General features: G+C 37.1%; 1 protein-coding gene across 1 annotated transcript in view; it reads left to right on the plus strand.

The window, feature by feature from the left end:
* Positions 1–19,492, plus strand: part of LOC121424745 — a 52,878-nt gene extending 33,386 nt beyond the window's left edge. The window contains exons 5-14 of the mRNA XM_041620506.1: positions 5,304–5,485; positions 6,228–6,414; positions 9,936–9,980; positions 10,993–11,072; positions 11,926–12,062; positions 12,857–13,035; positions 14,324–14,489; positions 15,203–15,791; positions 17,573–17,647; positions 18,193–19,492. Of these exons, the coding sequence (XP_041476440.1) occupies positions 5,304–5,485; positions 6,228–6,414; positions 9,936–9,980; positions 10,993–11,072; positions 11,926–12,062; positions 12,857–13,035; positions 14,324–14,489; positions 15,203–15,791; positions 17,573–17,647; positions 18,193–18,322 (1,770 nt within the window). The 3' untranslated portion in view covers positions 18,323–19,492. The remainder of the gene's footprint in view (positions 1–5,303; positions 5,486–6,227; positions 6,415–9,935; positions 9,981–10,992; positions 11,073–11,925; positions 12,063–12,856; positions 13,036–14,323; positions 14,490–15,202; positions 15,792–17,572; positions 17,648–18,192) is intronic.
* The last annotated feature ends 1,258 nt before the right edge of the window (positions 19,493–20,750 follow it).

The following is a 20,750-nucleotide window of genomic DNA, read 5'->3' on the forward strand; positions in this document are numbered from 1 at the left end:
TGACTTAACCTAGGCATTGATTTTGAGTTCTAAGATGAAGTCACCACCTTCCACTTTCTTGCTTGACCAATAACTCCATTTTCTGCATTAAAGGCAGGCGTATTATGTGCTCGCCTTAGCGACACTCTTATTTCTCAAAGAAATTTATGCTATCGCATGACGCGTATGAAATTACTCTTTTTAATCTCAAAATTATGACTTGAGCTTCTGGATTACTACTTTTCACTTTCAAATGTTGGCAGCTCTGTTACTGTTTTGACATTCCGTCATGAATCATATCGGAGCATTTCAGGAAACAAATAGTGATTTTCCACGGACTTTTGTTATAAGCTACTGAAATCCTTGCATCTGATTGGCCGAGAGCAACTTTGTCAGTGAAGATCATTGCCTTCATGAAAGGCTCTCCAGAATCCATACCACTTCACCACACTTAAGGGGCTGGCTGTTTTCCTCGTTTGATATATTTCTATTCCCTTGCCTCGTGTCAAAAATCAGATCATATTTCCAGGTTGTCTGCATCTAGAGTATTACTTCCAGACTACAAAGGTGCCTTTATACCACCAACATCTGGAAGATTAGTATCGGTTTGATACAAAGAGTGTTTATTTCATTTTCTATTGATGGTATTAAAATGCTTTCTAGCAGATTTATGTAAGATTAAACAGAATTTATTGTATCAAAATGACTTTGTGGTAGTGAGGTGTGAGTTTTGACATATAACTGGAAGCTAACCAAGTTTTGTTTTAGGGCATCAACAGACAACTATACATCTTTTTATCTGAACTTCTGTACAGTATGTGCTGTTGATATTGATTGGTTGGTTGAGTAAATTATTTCATTTTCCATGATAAAAACACAAACAGCATAAAATCAATTCATTACAGTAAACAGAGAACCCTGAAGACTAATCACAGTTATTTGCTCGAAAATTTGAAGAATATAAGAATAAAGTAACCTACAAAAATTTGTAGACTGCAGTTTTAGAATTTGATACATCATCTACATTTTAACATTTAGTCCCCAAACATATGTACACATATATATATATATATATTTTTTTTTTCGGGGGGGGGGCTGAATAAAGTTGATTACTAAAATACATCAAATAATAATAATATAGGATATTTATATTGCGCGCATATCCACCTTGTTAGGTGCTCAAGGCGCTCCTATATTACCCGGCTAAGCTAGGCGTTCATAGCGCACACAGCTTCTTAAGGAATTACTTCCTACCGGTACCCATTTACCTCACCTGGGTCGAGTGCAGCACATCGTGGATCAGTTTCTTGCTGAAGGAAATTACGCCATGGCTGGGATTCGAACCCACGACCCTCTGTTTCAAAGTCCGAAGACTAATCCACTGGGCCACAACACTCCACTCGCTCCACGTCCAACATTCATAAACAAAGCAGAATGTGCAAATACACAAGTGCGCATCAGTGATAAATTTAAATCTAACCTGTATGCAACCCATGTTTAACATACAAGTTTGTATGAAAAGCGAAAGTTTCAATTGTATTTCATGATTGATGAATTTTGGTATTTGAAATTACTTTGTCAATTGTTTTAATACATGTCATTAAAGAAGACAGGAGTTTAAACTTTAGAACAATGAAGAACAAATAAGTTTGGGATTGTAATAAGTGGATATTCGGTATATGAAGTATTAAGTAATGAATATAAATGGTAGAGTTGATTTCTAACTATTATATCATAAGTTATTCATTCCTCAACTTGAGCCTCATTACAAAACACCAGCATTGAGACTTAACAATATGTTTTTATTTCTTGAGTAAGAAGTGTGTAATATGATTGATTGATGAGATAGGTTATGAGACTCCGAGACGCTCATGTTGAAATTTGGAGATTGACACGTACAGATGTCTATGGAATGTTGTTTGGAATGATTTTCTTTATTATTCTTATTGTCTTACATATGTTCCATTGCAGACTTCATATTAGAGGGAGGGAGAGAGGTGGGAGGTGGTAGGGGTAGGGGAAGGAGAGAGGGGGGATAGGAGAGAGGGAGTAAGGAGGGTAAGAGGGAGAGGGGTGGGAGGTGATGAGGGCATGGGAAGGAGAAGGGGATAGGGGAAAATAGGAGAAAGGGAGGGGGAGGAGGAGAAAGGGGAACCAGAGATGAGAAAGGTATGGGGAGAGGGGAGAAGGAGAGAAAGGGGAGGGGGAGCCAGAGGGTGAAGGGTGAGGAAGAAACTATTTGCAACATTGGTAACTTTACAAATATATTAATTCTGAACCCCCCCCCCTTCCCCCCCCCCTCCCCCCCCAAGGACAGTTTACCAAGTCACATAAGAGCAGATTTGATATAGAATACTGTTGTTTTCATTTCATGAAATATGCCATACTCATCTCCAAATCTCCAGTTGCTTCTCTGAATAGCGAGACATACAGGAATTTGAAATTTGTAGATATTATGTGTTTCCAAGTCTACATCAATGATGATGATAGACATCTACATTCTCTTAGATAATGTCCCTTAATGAGATACTACCTCTCCCTAGAAACGTTTGGTGTTTTCATTTCTTGATATATCATATTGTTTCTTTTTATCATGGGGTAAGACATTAAAAACTTAAAAAACAAGTAGAACCCCCCCCCCCCTTTAAAGTTTCATTTAATGTATGCAAGATTTAAAAATAGAATATATTTAAGAATAAATTATATACTGCTATGCTCATTAAAAAGGGGGTGGTGGAGCAAATCAAAGGCAAAAAATTTTATAGTTTGATTCCTAATTTGAGAAGACAAGATCGGTTTCATTCAATCTTTTTATTTGTATTCAGACTTTCTTTTGAGCCAGATCCACACTTTAAATTTTTATATACACTGTAAATTCCAAGGATTTGAAATTAATCTAGATCGGATGTGAATAGTGACCGGCCGAATATTAGTTTTATATTTAAACCTTGTTGATTTATATATAAATCTTAAAGATTTTAATTTAAATAATTTGAGATTTAAAAGTTAATCCTTAAGATTCAAAATAAATTAAAGAAATTGACTGGTCACTATTCACTGCCAATCTGGATTTATTTTTAATCCTTGGAATTTAGAGAGTATATGTAGTGTTCAAAGTGATATTCTTGCTATTCATGATTGTTGGATATGGGTCACACATATAACTATAGCAAATGACAGTGCCGTTTGATATTTGATTGATCCAGAATTCAACACAAAGACAGTTATTTTCAAAGGACAAGTCCACCCCAACAAAAATTTGATTTGGATAAAAAGAGAACAATCAAATAAGCATAACGCTGAAAATTTCATCAAAATGGGCAGAAAATTTCGGGATAAAGTCATTGTAGCTTTGTAATATCGAATTACAAAATTTGTAAGTAAATGCTTAAAGGGCATTTTGTAATGATTATAAAAACACAACTGAGAGTGGGAGGAAAATTGCTACTTCGAATGCTAACGGTTGAAAAAAAAGGACAACAACACCTTTATAATATTGACTTTTAGTTGATACTTTAGTATAATTCACAGTACAGACCCTTAACCAAATCTTGAAATAGGCTTTAAGCTTTGAGTGTGAACTATCTGGTATCAATCCAACTATTGATCAGATACACTGCGGTTGACAGGAAAAAAAGTGGAGAGAAAGTTGCCATGGTAACATGTATACCTCTGGGGTATATTGATTTTGCTTCTTATCTTTGTAATGGAGCACTTTATATTGATCTAATTTTCCCCTCGACATGTGTTGCTAGGAGGTTCTCTGTACCCTTTCAATAAAAAAGAAATCTTGTGGCTAAAAACTGTGTCAGACACCCGGCACTTCAGTATAAGTCTTAGTAAATATTGGACAAAACCTACTTTTTTAATGCCTTCATCATATTGTAATGAAATGAAATGAAATAAGGCAATTTTCAGTGCAGCAAAGTGATGGTGCTTTTCTTGTTGGTAGTATTGGTGAATCTGTGTCCAAAGGTGTTTTCACACTGAAGGCAAAGTGGAGTTACTCCGGATTGAGTTGATAGGCTTGTACTGTGGACCGACATTACACCCCCTTTCAAACTGACAAGCTCCGCAGCGATGTATCCACAGTGTTTTCTACATTTCCAAGCGGAGTCTCCCCCATGCGGAAATGAATAAAGTTACGCGCGAGATAGGCGAAACCGCACTTCCAGTGCGTACTTACTCCGTTTGTAACCCTCTTCTCGAAGTGGGTTGAGTACTCTGCTTTGAATCGGGATCGAAATAAACCTAGAATTTTCATACTGCTCTCCAAAGTGGAGTAACTCCTTCTAGACTCCGGAGTAACTCCACCTCGGCTCTGAGTATGAAAGAGGTATAATATGATTGTTGCCCAGTGTTCCCGGAAGCAATAAAGTGCTCTTGAAATATCTGATTTGGTTATGAAAAGGGGACAGGTACCTGTTTGATGATTCCTTAAAGATATTTTTTATGATATTGAGGGGAATGCTGTTTGTAAATATTATACAAATAATGTTTTTTAGTGCAATGGATTGCACAGCAGACTAACCTCCCTTGGCGATTTCCTGTAAATATACAGTTGAGGCCAAAAGTTTACATACACCAATGGAATTCAGTGAAATTTGTTCGCTTGCCAAACATCGTACAATTTACTATATCTTCAGAAATAAAAATACTACCATGACAAATTTGGTATCAAATTAAAGAACGTATTAAGCTCTTTCACATGATTGGGATGAAATTAGGTGAAATTTTCTTTGAAGGAAAAAATTTATATTCATGCCAAATGTATTCCATTGTTTATTACATTTTCAAACATCGTTTCATAGAAATATATAAATTCAAATCTATGATTCATATTTCATTTTCTATCATGAAACGTCACCACTGAACAAACAATTGTACTCTGAAATGTTTGTGTTGAGAAGTAACTAGCAAAATATGAAAAGTTTTTGTCAAGTTTTTATTTTTTATTTGTCTAAAATATAAAGATTCTTTGGGGAAGAAAAATGACACCTGAATATTTTTCAGCTCTTGATGACAAAGCAATGTGATGAAGGGGCTTGACGTACTCATTTCTTTGATACTAATCCATCATGATAGCACAAATACTTCATAAGATACAGTAAATTTTATGATGTTTGGCAAGTGTCAACTTTTGTTTGAATTTCCTGGGTGTATGTAAAATTCTGGCCTCAACTATATAGATCTCTATAGGTGTGGCAGCCATGCTAGATCTTTGGCAATTGTTGTAAAGTACCCTGTCAGAGTGACAAATGAAGGGCTATTTCAGTACTTATCATCGTAGAGGTTTTCATGGAGATGTAATTTTATCATTCCAGGGACCAGGTATATTTGAGCCCAAAGACACCGAGGTCTTGTCGAATATCGCCAACCAGCTCTTCTTCGCTCGCAAGTTTGACAGTGACCCTGAGAATCCCGTGAGGCTGTTCGCCCTCAACCAGGTGTCCGGGCAGTACTACGAGTTCCTGAGGAAGAACTTTATCTCAGAAGAAATGCTAAGGTATGGATAGTGGTTTTGATTTGGATTATGATAAATATGTTGCTGGCAGTACTGATGACTATGATTATGGTTGATGAGGAGGAAGGGGCGAGGGAGTACGATGGTTATGTAGAGAATTCTCTATCAGGTGTCCAGGCAGTATGACGAGTTCTTGAGAAAGAACTTCATCTCTGAAGAAATTCTAAGGTAATGATTATTGTAGGATTGGTGACAGTCATTTCATTTTGTTAAAAATGTTGTAAAATCATTTCAAGGTGAGTTTTTTTGTGATAACAAGTAAGACAGCAAGGGATGGCCATATTATTTATAGTATTTGGATGATGATGATGTTGATAACGGGTACTTACAACTCGATGTGATTATGTGGATGAGGAAGAAGAATGGAAGGAAGATCATGGTAGTTGTGGTGGTGATGATGATGATGATGCTGATGATGATGATGATGATGGTAGATGATGATGATGATGATGATGATGATGATAATGACAGTGATGATGATTAGGAGGAGGATGATGACGATGATGATGATGATGGTTGATGATGATGATGGTGGTGGTGGTGGTGGTGGTGATAGTGATGATTGTGATGATAATGATTATCACAATGATAATGCTCAACAGGATTGACGAATCATTCTAATTTTTCAAGCAGAAACATTACGCAATTTTTTTCTCTCCAAGATTAACGATCAACAATCATTTAACAATCCATCTGAATATCAACCTCTCCTTTCATCCACCAGGCAACTGATCAAGCTAGCTCTCCAAACTGAGTACGGTGATGAGTGGGAAGAAGAAGTCCAGGTGATGGAGGTATTAAAGCTCCGAGCATTGCCCATGCTCTTACCTATAGATCCATGCTGTATGCCTATCTACCATACCAAGCACCAGATGTTCAAGGATACCAGATACTGGATTGATTTCCTTGTGGTACGGAAATGAGACGATTGTATATTATTTTGACTCTTTTGTGCAAGAATAATCTATTTGTTGAATTTTAAAGGTAAAAGAAAGTAGTTGCACAGCAAACAATTATTTCATGAGAAAGTCTTTAAAATCAAGGTTAAATGCCACAATATTATCGAAGCTCTACATCTGGTACATTGAAATAAACATATCTTTGTGAAATCATGAAATCTTAGCTAAAAACAAATAATTATGATGACCACTGACACAAAAAAGCATGTGTGGGACAGTGTATTAATATTTCTTGGAATAATACCCAACATTTTATGGAATTCTGTGCTTACTTCGCTAATTTCTCAGCAATTACACATTTTTTCCAGGAGTCATTTGGCACATATTTTTTATTCATATAAACAAACTTGGGTGACCATTTCATTGGATTCTGTTCAAACTCATTTTTAGATCATTACCACAACTGGCATTTATCTTTAAAGACTAAATGACTTGATTTAATTCTATTTCAAGTTCTTTTGCAAGGATAATCTATTTTACTATTATTAAGTTGTGTGTTACGGGACCCAGCAATTAATTGCAAAATACAAATTTACAATGAATGGCTGTTTTTTTGCAGTGCATTATATGTAACTTAACTCCGTGTGTGACACCCCCACCCCACCCCCCCCAAAAAAAAAAATGAAATGCCCTTTGTAGGTACAGCATAGGAGTGCATGTAAATAAGATTTCATCTGAAGATGCAAGGAATGTAATACACGTACATAAGATAATTGTGAGCTAGAATGGCATCTCTAATGGTACCTTTATTGCGATTTAACTCCAAGTACTGTAGCAGAAGTGCTTCTAGGCTTTAGTTATCTGGCATTGGTGGTATAGTAGATCAAAATAATTGTCCCATTACGCTTTTTGGAGCAAAACTGTAGTAAAAGGTTGAATGAACATCCTTCTATTAATTGCATCCATCAATGAGCAAGATAGATTGGATGGAATAGGGATGCCCCCCCCCAAAAAAAAAAAGAAGGAAGGAAGGAAAGAGAGAGAAAGAAAGAACAAAAGAAAGGGATGATATACTTTGATTTAAAAAAAAAGAAAAGAAAAAGAAAAATACTTTTCATGTTTGAGTGACTTTATTGATTGAGCACAATTTATTGAGAACCAGAAGGATTCTGACTCCTCACAAGTTAGTTGCTTTTTGTTAAATGGAAAAGTACAGTTTTGATAAGAAATTGTGTCAAAGCAACTACTAAAGATTATCTACATCAGAGGCAGAATGAAAAGGAAGTAATCATATTTTGGAATTATTAAACAGGTCTGGTTCATGTTATCCTGATGGTATATATTTTAGTGCATATGTGTAAATATGCTTGTTTGAAGCCCATTCACATTTTTAATCACATGTTCCCTTTTTTTCAATTAGGAAAAAACAACACCCTCCATACCATGAATACTCTCTCCCTACTAAAATAAAACACTATTAAAAGAGAAGATGAATGCATCATTCACAATCAGAAGTGAATGTCAAATTATTTTACCTCCCACAGACCTGTCAAATACAACCAGGACCCTCTTTCACAAACCGTCATCGTCAATTACAAATACTCTAATGCTATGACAAATTTGCTCCCATCCAATCAAATATCTTCATCTCAGTAGCTTATAGCAATAGTTGGAATTTGTTGTTCATTATAAGTTTTAATGAAAAAGGGGGATATCAAAGAACATTGCATCCATATAGCATAATTTTGCAGATGATGGTATAAAATAGAAACTGATAATAAGCAGTTGATTTGGACTGTAAGTGAACCAATCTTTGTTTGTGAGTGGGAACAGCTGAGCTGTCACTTTTGTGATTGGGTCTATTAGTTTGTTTAAGGAGCATCTGGATGTATTACAGAGCCCCGTCTTATTTGTAAGGGATCTTTCTCCATGAGGAGGGGGTGAGTGGGGGTTGGTGCAATGTGGGAGGGGGGTGTTGATCAAAGTAGACTGTGGAATGTTAGTGGATTATGTTACATTTTAAGAGACATACAAAATTTATTAATGTTCTTCCAATACCTTATGTTTTCGATACCGACCATGATGCCCATGTTACCTGACCCATCCAGAGTCCTGATATTTGTGGCCTTTGTTTAATCAGCTTGTTTTCTTCAAATTGGCAACATTGGCATTTTTAAGTGCCAACTTTTGAAAATGAATTTCATGTATTAGAAATAAATAAAGCATTTCTTTCCTGGTTGAAAATTTGCATGTGAATAGAGTGATTTTTAAGTTCTATTTGCATAGTCAAAGGATTTTTGTAATCATTTTCTTTTGGGAAAAAAAACAAGACATGGGAGATTCCAAAGTTTTTAAGATGGGCTCATTTTTTGTAGATTTTTTTTCTCTTGCTTTTGTTCTATTTTGCATTATTTAGAGTTATTCAAACCACAAAATGTGGTTAATTATCTATAAGAGTGTTCCCTGTAAGGACTTGTCAGACATATTATCCGCCAAGTCCTATTTTATCTGGCAGTTGCCATAGTAACAGTGCTCAGCCAATCAAAATCAAGGAAAGTTGACAGATCTGACAACATGTCGTGAAACTCTTCACTGGATGTACTCAACAGTATACTGGAAAAAAATCCTTTAAATCTTATAAATTTTGATGTAAAAAGATATAACTTTTTAAAAATAAAATCATAAACCGTTGTTTTCTTAATATGGATGCCATCATATCATAGTATTGCCAGTTATCAGAAGAAGTCTACGTGTAAAAAATATTCATTAGAAAGAGTTTCCAAGAGTTTTCTACTGCTCCAGCACGCAGAACTTCTTTATATATAGATTTCTGGAAGATTAGATTACTTTGCCAGGGCTTCTGCTTCGAGCCATTACCATTTCAAATAAGGCATTAAGTCAAGTGGGAATTCTAATAGGATACATTTGATGTTGACTACACCCATCTAAATCTGACACATTCAGAACATGGATATGTGTTAAAGTGCACCCATCAGTACAACCAGTCCTCTCTTGTTTTAATTTTTCCCGTCACAATGTGCAATATTCAAACCATTTGATAGGTCTATTTCCACTTGGTCCACTACCAGATGGTCTAATTCTCAGATCATCATCTTCTATCATTGCGGTCTAATTACTGTTTGGTCCAATTGTCACTCGGTCTAAATTCCTGTTAGACTAAAGGCAAGATGGTCCTATTTCTATTCCATCTGCCTTTTTCAAATGAAAATATAGTTCATAAACAGTTCACCTTATAGACTATGTGGTGTTAGATCAAATGGATATAATGAAAATAAGATTACAACCTAAATGGGAATAGACAAAATGGTAAAAGGGCTAAATGTCAGTTGTTCGAAATGATTAGTAGTGGGATTTGGTAGATGTACTAGCTGTTGATAATGTAGGTTTAGACCAAACTGATCATTTGGGTATAGCCTTGCTCGATACATAGGGAATTTCATTAAAGAATTCAATCTTTTTATTATGAAATATCTGTATTACATGGTTTCTTTTTGTTTCATCCTTTATTACAGTCTGAAACCTCTACAGGAGAACAGAGAGCCCTCCGAACATCATTTGTAAGTATTTGTAACAGATGGTAATGCGACATTTGCTCTAAAGCCCAGCGCGCACTATGCGATACGATTGTATTAAGATCCAAATGCAGTAAGTTGCCAATAGCATCTCAGTGCATTGGCATTGCAGGCCAGCACACACATTGCAAAAGCTCTTCAACACGCTGCATCTCCATGATACCCCCTCTTTTATAAACTGTATGTTGTCTGCATTGCCGCAGCAAATTGAAATTGGTTGTGAAGTCATCGTCTAGGAAAAATCTGATTTGTCAAATTATATTTTAAAAATCGGAGGAAGATTTGACACGTAAGTCTGAGATTCTTGCAGCGTGTTGCAGGTTGATGCACACTTTTTGATTTAGCAATCCATAACACAATAATGATTATTCATACGCTTGATTTTCACAATAGATTGTGCATTATAGTCAGTGGAATCTATGGTAGAAAACTGCTCTCTGATCATTTCTATACTTTGTGTTATGGGTCCAATTGCATCGCATAATGTGTGCTGGGCTTTATGTCAAATGCTCTGCCGCTAATCTCTGAAGATAAAAGGCAAGGGTTAGGGTCATGATAGGGTTTTTGGTTCAGAATCATGTGAGGATTACTATTAAGGTCAAGGTAAGATTTGGTTTTGTTTGGCTCAATGGGTGCATTCCTAATAGAAGCGATTGCCGCAGGTGCAAATGTCATGGAAACATACATGTATCAGCTACCCCTTCTCTGAAAATGGGAAGTGATTTATTAAAAAAAATAATCACATGATAATTCTGATACCTTTTTTTTGCCATTGCATATTCATGCAATTAATTGAAAATTGAAAATGTTGTAATAATGTATATTGTATTTTCCATTTATTGTATTAAGGGCTTTGTTTAAAAGCCATTAGATGCAAGGTTCCAAAGTAATGCTATCATTTATCATGGATCAATATAATAATATTGTATATTGTATCTCATACCTTTTATCTTCTTTATATCTCCTCTTTTTTCCCCTTATTCATTCCTTTTTACAGATACCACAGAGTAGACACCAGTGTTTCTCAAGGGGTCAAATCAAAGGTCTATACCTGACCACCAAACATGCCAAAGACAAGTAAGGAAATAGTAAAATCATTACTGAATTTCATCTTTTTTTTGCCTTTCTGATATGGGCATTTTGATAAAGAGAAAATAATCGCCGTATCATTCTAGGAAGTGTGATAGCTCAGTTGGTAGAGCTGTGGTCTCACAGTTCGGGAACCCAAGTTTGATTCTTACTGGGTGTGGTAGTGCTCGTTGGTATGGCATTTATTATAATTACCAGGTCCCTGTGATTGCTTGCTCATAAGCAGGTTATCAGTATTGATATGGTGCGTTTTTCATGAGACATCACTGGTGCCTGAAAAATATCACATTTTTCTAGTAACTCGGTTACCATGATTACCTACCAAAATAGTCATGATTGTAAGTAGAAAATTACTAGAAAGAAGTAGTTGAGATGATTGAACAAATATTTTTCCTCGCACGAATATAGACATACAAACTCAGATAAGTAATACCTTGCCCAAATGGAATTTCCAACTTGGGGTGTTCCTGTTTGTAAAGTTATTAATAAATTAATAAACAATTGGACTCTAAGCTACAAAAATGTGAGCTTTACGTAGTAGACTATCTGATAAGTAAACCAGATGCTTTGAAAGCAAGAGAATATAAATCTGTGAAGTGTAACACACTGCTCCTTTTCTCTCGATATCTGTAGAAAAATTCAGGTCCAGCCAAGCTCCCCTATCCCTACCTATGAAACGCACCCCTCATTTTCTCTTGATTTCTGCAGAAAAACTCAGGTCCAGCCAAGCTCCCGTATATGAAACACACCCCTCATTTTCTCTTGATATCTGTAGGAAACTCAGGTCCAACCAAGCTCCTGTATATGAAACAAACCCCTCATTTTCTCTTGATTTCTGTAGAAAAACCCAGGTCCAGCCAAGCTCCCCTATCCCTACTGAGGCTGCAGGTGGGTCGACCCTCTATCTAGCATCGTATATCAACCTGAGTGATGACATGTTACCAGCTCCGGAGTGTAACGAGGTCGACAATCTACCTGGTGAGTTTGTGAGAGGCCAGGGGAAACCATGATGCCCATATCTTTGAATCAAATAATGCTTTTCAATTGGGAATTTATTTATTTGTTTATTTCATATTGATTACCCAGGGTAACCGCATCAGTGGACTAAGCACTGTTTTTCTTGGGGCCCTGCAATTGTGGTTTGGTAATCTGTAATGGTGTTTGATTGGTTATCAAGCTTTTTTATTCTGTTGAAAAATTGCTCACTATGGAGGTAATTTCATGATTAGATACCAAAGTAATTATATTGTCCATGCATTAGATATTGAAAGACCTCTGAGAAAAAATGTATTTTATTGGAAAATTTTACTAATACATGTACCTGCATGGAATGGGTAGAAAATTTCAGGATATAATCTTTGTTAGTCGTTTTCTAATCTCCAGTTTCTAAGTATGTAAAGTAAGTAAGTGCTCAAATGACTATGTTGAATGATAATACAAACATTACCAAGAGAGGGTGCTAGATTTAAATTTAAATCCAAACTTCCAGAAAAATGCCATATTTCAATTCTAATTGGTGACAAAATGTATTCAGCTATCACTACGCTTTTGTATTGTTGTAATGTTTGGTGATACTTGAGTATAGTTCACATTGTCTGACCCTTTTGCCAAAGCTAAAGACATGCTTAAAAGACTGCCTGAGGGAGGCAAGTAAAAAGATCTTTTATCTTCAGGGAAACCATACTGGTGTTCTTTATAGACAGGTGAACCCTCTGTTCAGATGATCACTAGTTCAGATTTAACTGTATTTTGATTGATATATTTCCTGACAGATGATAGCTACGACGGTAGATCCCCAGACAGCTTCTCCTTCACCACCTTCGGTAACGAGAAGACAGCTGAGAACCACGCTGTCCACTTCAACGCAAGTCTTATCAACCCTGAGGGAGAGGTCAGATGCTTCATAGATGTCATCATCACCTTCAAGAAGGCACATCCATCCGTCCAGAAGGTCAGTCAAGGTTTTTTGTTGTTGCTAGATCTATCCACCAATGGGTTTCGGACTCACCACCAAAGTGGTGATGGTGGGCCAAAACAGGACTACTTGCCCTTGAGGTTTATGAAGTTTTAGTTGCTAGAGAAGGCATCCACCCATAGGTTCAAACTCTTCGCCCAGGTGAAGATGGGCCATGACAGGACATGCTCCCTTCAAGTTTGGTCAAGGTTTTGTCATGAGATATGGTATCCACCCATTAGTTCAAGTATTCCGGCCAGGTCAAGCTGGGCCATAGCAGGATAACCTCCCCCTTAAAGGAGAATGAAACCATTGGAACAAGATAGCATGTGTGAAAACAAAAAAATCAAAGAAACAGATCAACGAAAGTTTGAGAAAAATCGGACAAATAATGAGAAAGTTATGAGCATTTGAATATTGCGATCACTAATGCTATGGAGATAGCAAATTGGCAATGCAACAAAGATGTGTGATGTCACTTGTGAACAACTCTCCCCATTACTTTAGTATATATTTCACTTGAATTGCCTCTTTTATCACATCTATCCATAAATCATGTGTTCTTTCTACATGAGGGCATGTAATACATATTTTTTTAAGAATACATCATGGATAAAGAGTTTGTATCATCATAAGAAAAAGCAAAAAGAGACATTTTGAGGGTATTTTATAGTCCACCAAAGGGAAAGTTGTTCATCAGTGACATCACACATCCTTGTCGCATTGCCAATGTGAGGATCTCCATAGCATTAGTGATTGCAATATTCAAATGCTCATAACTTTCTCACTATTTGTCTGATTTTTCTCAAACTTTCTTTATTCTTATTCTTTGATTTTTCTGTTTGTACACAAGCCTGTTCCAAAGGTTTCATTCCCCTTTAAGTTAAATTAATGATTTATTGCTAGATAAGTCATCCACCTACATGTATTGTTTTGAACTCACCACCCTTGCCAGGTGAAGATGGTCCATAATTGGATGACCTCCTGGAGGATATCAGTCCCAGATGTGATACCTGCATGAACAATACACTGGAGCACGGCTGCTCCAGAAGAGAGCTTTCCTAAAAGGAAACATCTCACAATAGGACACCTGATACCAAAATGACAAAATGAATACCACATAATGGAAAGAGGGAGTGTCATCATGGCCCAAGTGTCACAAAATTCTTCGCGATAGGAAAAATGATGACTGATGTAAGTGATGATGAAGATGAGAAAGCTCCATTTGATTTCAATGATATAGCTAAGAAGTCTGAGAGATTTTTTCTTGCTTTGCCTCTAACAGTCTGATACCGTCCGTTTCATCAACACCCTGATGTGTGGTAACATGGAGCCAGGATTGTGGACCTTGGTCCTCTTCGAACGAGGGGTCCGGGAACCATTCCCCTACACCATACAAATCTTCCTTGTACCAGACAGGCCTAAAGGATGGCTCGACTTCACTAATCGTGGTAAGGAAGACATCCATTGTTTCTTTTATTTCATCTGTTAAGGGGATATCACACCTTGGGCAGTTTCATAAAGCTGTTTGTAAGGTATGCATGACTGTACACACAAATAGTGACATCATGAAATGTAGTAATGAATTGAAACAGTGAAAGACACTTTAGGGGAATCTACCAACACTTATGGGTGCATTGTGGTCTAGTGGTTCTGACCTTCGCCTTTCAAACAGAGGGTCGTGAGTTCGAATCCGAGCCATGGCGTGATTATCTTCAGCAAGAAATTTATCCACACTATGCTGCACTTGACCCAGTTGAGATGAATGGGTACCCAGTAGAATTAACTCCTTGAATGCACTGAGCACTGGTGATGGTAGCTTTAGCTAAAGCCTGGGTAATAATAGCCGTACTTTGTACCTCAGGTGAAAAGTGCTTTATAAAAACCAGCTATTATTGTTATTATTGTGAGGCTTTTGATAGTGATTGTAAAAAGATATGACTCTTAAAGTTTATCAGGTCATTTGGATATTTCCCAGGACCATTCAATATCTTTTCTATACACAGGATTCAGAAATTATCTTGACCCTGGAAAATAAATCCATGAAATTTCAATTTCTTCTTTTTTTGGGGGAAGCATTTTTCCATCTTGGACCACAACAGTACATCGTTTAATGTTTTACATTGATTTTCCTTATACATTCCTTGTGCTTGTTTGATCACAGAGGATGAACTGCACAATCTATGGGCTGTTGAAATGATAAGAGAACTGGGAGAGGAAGAGTACCCCTTCCTAGCCCACAAGCTCTCCAACCAACCCAGGCAACCTTGGCAACAACGGGAGGAAGAGCAAGCCAACCGTGCCATGGAAGAGGATGAAGATGGAGAAGGAGAGGGGGATGAGGACGGGAACTACGGCGATGCAGGCATCAGGAACGGAGGGAGGGGTGATCCTGGTGGAGGAGAGGACAAACAGAGCTTCCATGAAGAGGACGAAGACGAGGCGGAGGGCGAGGATAGCAGCAACGGTGGTCGGAAGGAGCGCATCAACGGGCACCTTCGGGTGGACCCCAATCGGCTGAAACTGGAGGCCCACCGGAAGCTCCCCATCCTGAGGGACGAGGAGACGGGCAGGAATCGGGGGATCCAAAACATGGATCGCCTCAAGAGAGAGGAGACGGGGAGGGAGTTCAGGGATACCCTGAGGCTTAGCGGCAACAGGAGAGAGGATGGGGGCTTCCGTAAGGTCAAAGGTCATAATGATGGAAGTCTTAACGCAGCTCAGATGAGGGATGAAAGCTTACCAACATGGCTGTAAGTAGCCTTCTCTTCCTTCAATTTTGTTCAGGTTTATACTAATCTCATGACTAACAAGTAGCTAGAGCATACGAGTCCAAAGAAGACATAATATAAATCTAATATACTAAATTTGAATTGTGAATTTACTCTTCTTTATGATTCTACAGAATGCCCCAAATTCCCATTGTGCTTCAATTTCTCATAACCATAGCCCAACTGAATATCAATGCTATATGCCAGAGCTTAGAAGATGGAGCGTTTTGGAAGATAAGTTCCTTTGATATATTGTAGCTAGGAGAGCTTCATCATCCTCAAATCATTGGGAAATGCTGAATGCGGACTTTTTGCTTTGCACAATAACTATCTCTGTCTTTTGTGTCCATTTCTTTCTAGGTGACAGGGCGATTATGATTCATAAATATGTAGTTTTTAGCTTTTGCCGATATCACCATTTCCTTGTCTTTTTATTCTCAATTGTTCTTTTTTCTGTGTTGTTAATGACAGAGTCCCTTACGCCTCACATTTTCATCAAGTTCAATCTAAATCTCAAAAGCTGCATTCAGTTTCTCACTGAATACAGGTCTAGAATCAACTTGTCAATTTTAATTTCTTTTAGATTTTAGCTTTTATTTTCACTTTTCGCTTGGATTCATCCAGTAATTTGTCCATCACTGAGCAGAATCCTTTATCTGTTTTAGCACCATTAAAAGAGCAGATTTCATTTCTTTGATCCAATTAACAACACAATGCACTTCTCAACAAGAAGACATTTTTTCAAGTTGCAGATTTTTTTTTTTCATATGTCTGGAAAATTAATTTAAAAAACAAGTGTACACGTTGTAACCAAAATGCATGCAGCATTACCATTTATTTGAATGAAGGATGAAAGAGCACTGTTGCTTTATAAGGCCTTGTCTAAGAACATTGGTGCTGTGGCTTGGGATCGAACACCAGACTTTCAAATGTCTAGTCAGTTGCCTTAAGGCCACTGCACACCTTACGACTGTTCGCAATCCGATTTTGGAACAAATCGCATTTTGCTCATTTCTGAAAATGTGAATCGAACATTTTATTTGAGGTTTAAATTAATATGAAAGAATACTAATATAACCATTTTGAAAGATTGCAAGCCTTTATTTTGGAGTAAAGGCCAAATTAGTTTTAAATCGTAGCCTATCGTACGACTGCTGTGACGTCATTACGACTAGATATTAAATTTGCTTTTATTCTAAGAAGGATGGTCACAAATTTGATCATAGGTATTCGTACGATGATTTAGAACATTACACAGTAAGATATTCCAAGTCTCAATGTTAGCATCAAATTCTACTACATTTCTTCTGAAATCAGGTCACTGACCAATCGTAAGGTGTGCGGTCGCCTTTAGACCACTCGGCCATGTACCACCACAGCAAAATAAAAATACTTGACATTTGCCGACCCCCGCCGTAAAATCTTAAAAACAAATTATACAATGTAGCCTGTGATAACTTTTTTTTAAACAGTATTTTTTAAACAGTGTGACAACTTGAAAATGAACTTGAAAAGCCCATTTTGTCAACAAGCACCTGCTTTTTGGATGACCAGGGTCCCGTAACACGAAGTTTAGCGATTAATCGTGCACTTGATTGTTATGATTGATTGTACATTGTAGTCTATGGAATCAATCGTAGAAAAATGTTCTACGATCTTTGCTAAGCTTTGTGTTACGGGCCCCTGGTCACATATTTTTGGGGGTTAATTCTGAATGTATTTTTACCAAACTTTCCATTTTTAACTTACGTTTTTGTTCACAGGAAAAATCAGTCATTTGCCCTCACTTTCATGGAGTTTGTCTTCATCTCTGTAATTGTCTTCATACTTGTTAAAGGGTAAGTTACATTCGAAATTACATGTTTCTTTATCTATCTATCTAATTAATTATTGTTTATTTATTTATTTGAAGTTTTCATTTATTTTACCTCTTTCTTATTTCATCTCATTTTTTAAAATATTATTCATTTCATTCATATATTTCTTACTTCATTTTCACTTGATTTTCTTAATTCTATATTTACTTATTTGTTTTATTTCAATTCATTTGTTTCAATATTAAGTCCTTTGTTTTCCAATATTTACTTTTTTATTGAATTATTTAGTCATTTATTTATCTTTGAAAATGATTTTTGTACACTTAAATAGCAATTGTTTGATAGTTAATTTATTCTAACCTTGATTTAACGCTCTATTGATGAACAACACAAGGTTGCAATGGGTACATTTAATGAATAGGTTGAGTTCCCTGACAATGTGGGTGGTATTCATTAATTTCTCATGAAGTGCACTTTAATTGATGTGTATGTTTATTTTATGGATGATATATCTTTGAAACTATTTAGTCATTATTATTGATCTGTTTTTTTCCTTCTCAAACCAGGGTTCTTGTCCCTCTCCGTATCGTCAAACGGAAGAGCCACGGAGTCAAGTCTTTTGCTACATTCCTTGTTGTCGTCACCTTCATACAGTTCCTGGTCTATTCAATGTTTGTACTATCAGCCAGCAGCTAGCCCAGGCCTAACCCTCCATAGGACCAGATCACCCTTACCCTCATTAGAGACTGGACTGAATTGATTCAGTCTTTGAACGCTAACCTATGTGGTGGTGCTGTTATATTTTTTTTCCTTCAAAGAAGCCCTAACAACCACCGAAGAATTCTTCACCATGCGTGTGCTTAATCTATTTCTCGGAGCGGACTTGTTATCTGTACTACAATACAAGCATTGAAACTCCGAAAGGAATCTTGAATGCATTATGTATTTAATCATTGTTGTATGTTTCGTGGAACCGAAGGAAGCAAAGAATGTCTCCAGGCTTTCGGAGGACAGTATCGGTGCTCAGCAGGTTCATGTTGCCCCACACATTGCACTTCCGATGATTGGACAGTATTTTCGACAGTGATGCCAGGATGTCACGTTACAACACACTTTATAGATGATAGATAGAAATGAGTAACCAAGTGACATAGTAACTCCACTGTAGAGTAGAATTAAATAGTTATTTTGTTCTGAAAACTTTGCAGCAATTCCATGCTTGAGGTCGCAAGTTATCAGTGAATACAGTTGACTCGGACCGTCCTTCATCCAAGCATGTATGGAAGGTCCATAATTGCTCTCAGAAACATTTTATCCATTCAGATTGATCTGAAGTATGGAAAGTTAATGCAATAATTCATCATCATGTTGATTGGTCTAGATGAAGAATTATAGTATACCCCGCTTTCCATGACTGAAGATCATTTTAACCATTATTTCGAGATGGGGTCCAGATGATCTTTGAGTCTTTTTGCACCTACATTACGTGAATCCTGTGTTTAAAAAATACCCCACCAGCTTATAACACAGGAACCCCATTGCCCTGCGTGTTGTGTCAATGGGAGGTCAGGTGGGGAATCTGAAACCCCAATTTCACATTTTGGGAGAGCTTCAATTCTCTCGTTTAAACTGGGGTGGGGTTCATTTGACTGCTGATAAGGCCTTGCGTGTACGTCAATGGGAACTCAAGTGGGGTATCGACACCCCATTTTCAGTTTTTGGGAAAGTTAAGTTTTCTCGTTTAAACTGAGGTGGGGTCGACTGCAGCTGCTGATAAGAGCTGAACAAAAACCCCTTTCATAAACCCCATTAAAATGAATTAGGCGGCTAATAGCAGCATAATTTGGTCGTAAAATTGGAGGAGGGCAAGAGTTATCCGCATTACTCTGATGCTGCTATTATCCGCATAATAGCAGCATCGGGACAAGATTTTGAGTTTATGAACGCATTTCCAAATAATGCGGATAATTGCCATGGTGCGGTCACAAGGTCACCCTTTCCCAACACAACCGCATCGGAGGGGGCGTGTCCAGTTGTCATGGCGATTATCCGCCTTTTTCAGGACGGGCGCTCGTAAAAATAATGCGGCTTATTTTCGGAGTTTATGAACGCAATTTTTATTGAATTATCCGCATTACTCTTAGGCGGCTAATTGGAGGATAGGTTTATGAAAAGGGTAAAACACCGCGCTGGAAACCGCAACATCTCTCTCTCATTCTCTCTCTCTCCCTCTGCCTGGCCGTATGAAGGTCACTTCTCCTTGGGGGGAAGGTGGATTATCTGGGAGAGTGTGTGGTTGTTTACTTAAGGATTACCATTCCTGCTGATATGGGGATGGGGGGGGCAGTGAGAGAAGCTTGGAATTTGAAATTGGGGTGTCAGAGGAGATCTATTTTTAAACACAAATTTTCGTGTACTAAACAATGCTATTGCCATAACTGTGCTTTGAATGTTATACTAAAGGTTATATACCTCAATAAGTCTGTAATATCCAGATGTTAATCGGGCAATTCCATAAAATATGTACGTCTGACCCCCTATATGTGGGACCTTCATGAAATTTTCTGTCTCTGATTTCTTGTTCTTTTGACAGTCTGTAATATTCTCAGAGTACCATGAGTTGGTCAGTTTATAAAGTGAAGTAAGACTTGAGAATAATGGGGGTCGGGTGTACAAAAAGGTTGATCATTTTATGGAATTGCCCAATAGGTAAGGAAGTATCGGTTAAATTATTCATTCCCAAAATGATAATATCGAGAGTGAATATAGGGAATGCATAATGAATGATATATATTGTCTTACAGATCGACAAGTATAGAGTAATGGAATACTGATAACATGCCTGTATGTGTATTGTGTATTCAACCCATAAATCCAATGCGATAACAGCACATTGCACATCGTGTTTTATAATATCACTTCTTAGACAGCTTGCAAATAGACTTGTGATCAAACACACAACTCTGCAAATCAAACACAAATTAATTTTGAACTAATCAGAAACATGCTTTTAGGACCTGCACTTGATTTTTCTAAAGTTATTTTGAAGAATTTCGCTGAATATCACAACAATTTTCCTGCAGGTTTTGTGAAAGTTTCTGCCATGAATTTGTTCAGTCTTTCC

Source organism: Lytechinus variegatus, chromosome 12 (assembly GCF_018143015.1).
Source record: "Lytechinus variegatus isolate NC3 chromosome 12, Lvar_3.0, whole genome shotgun sequence".
In the NCBI taxonomy this organism is placed as follows: domain Eukaryota; kingdom Metazoa; phylum Echinodermata; class Echinoidea; order Temnopleuroida; family Toxopneustidae; genus Lytechinus; species Lytechinus variegatus.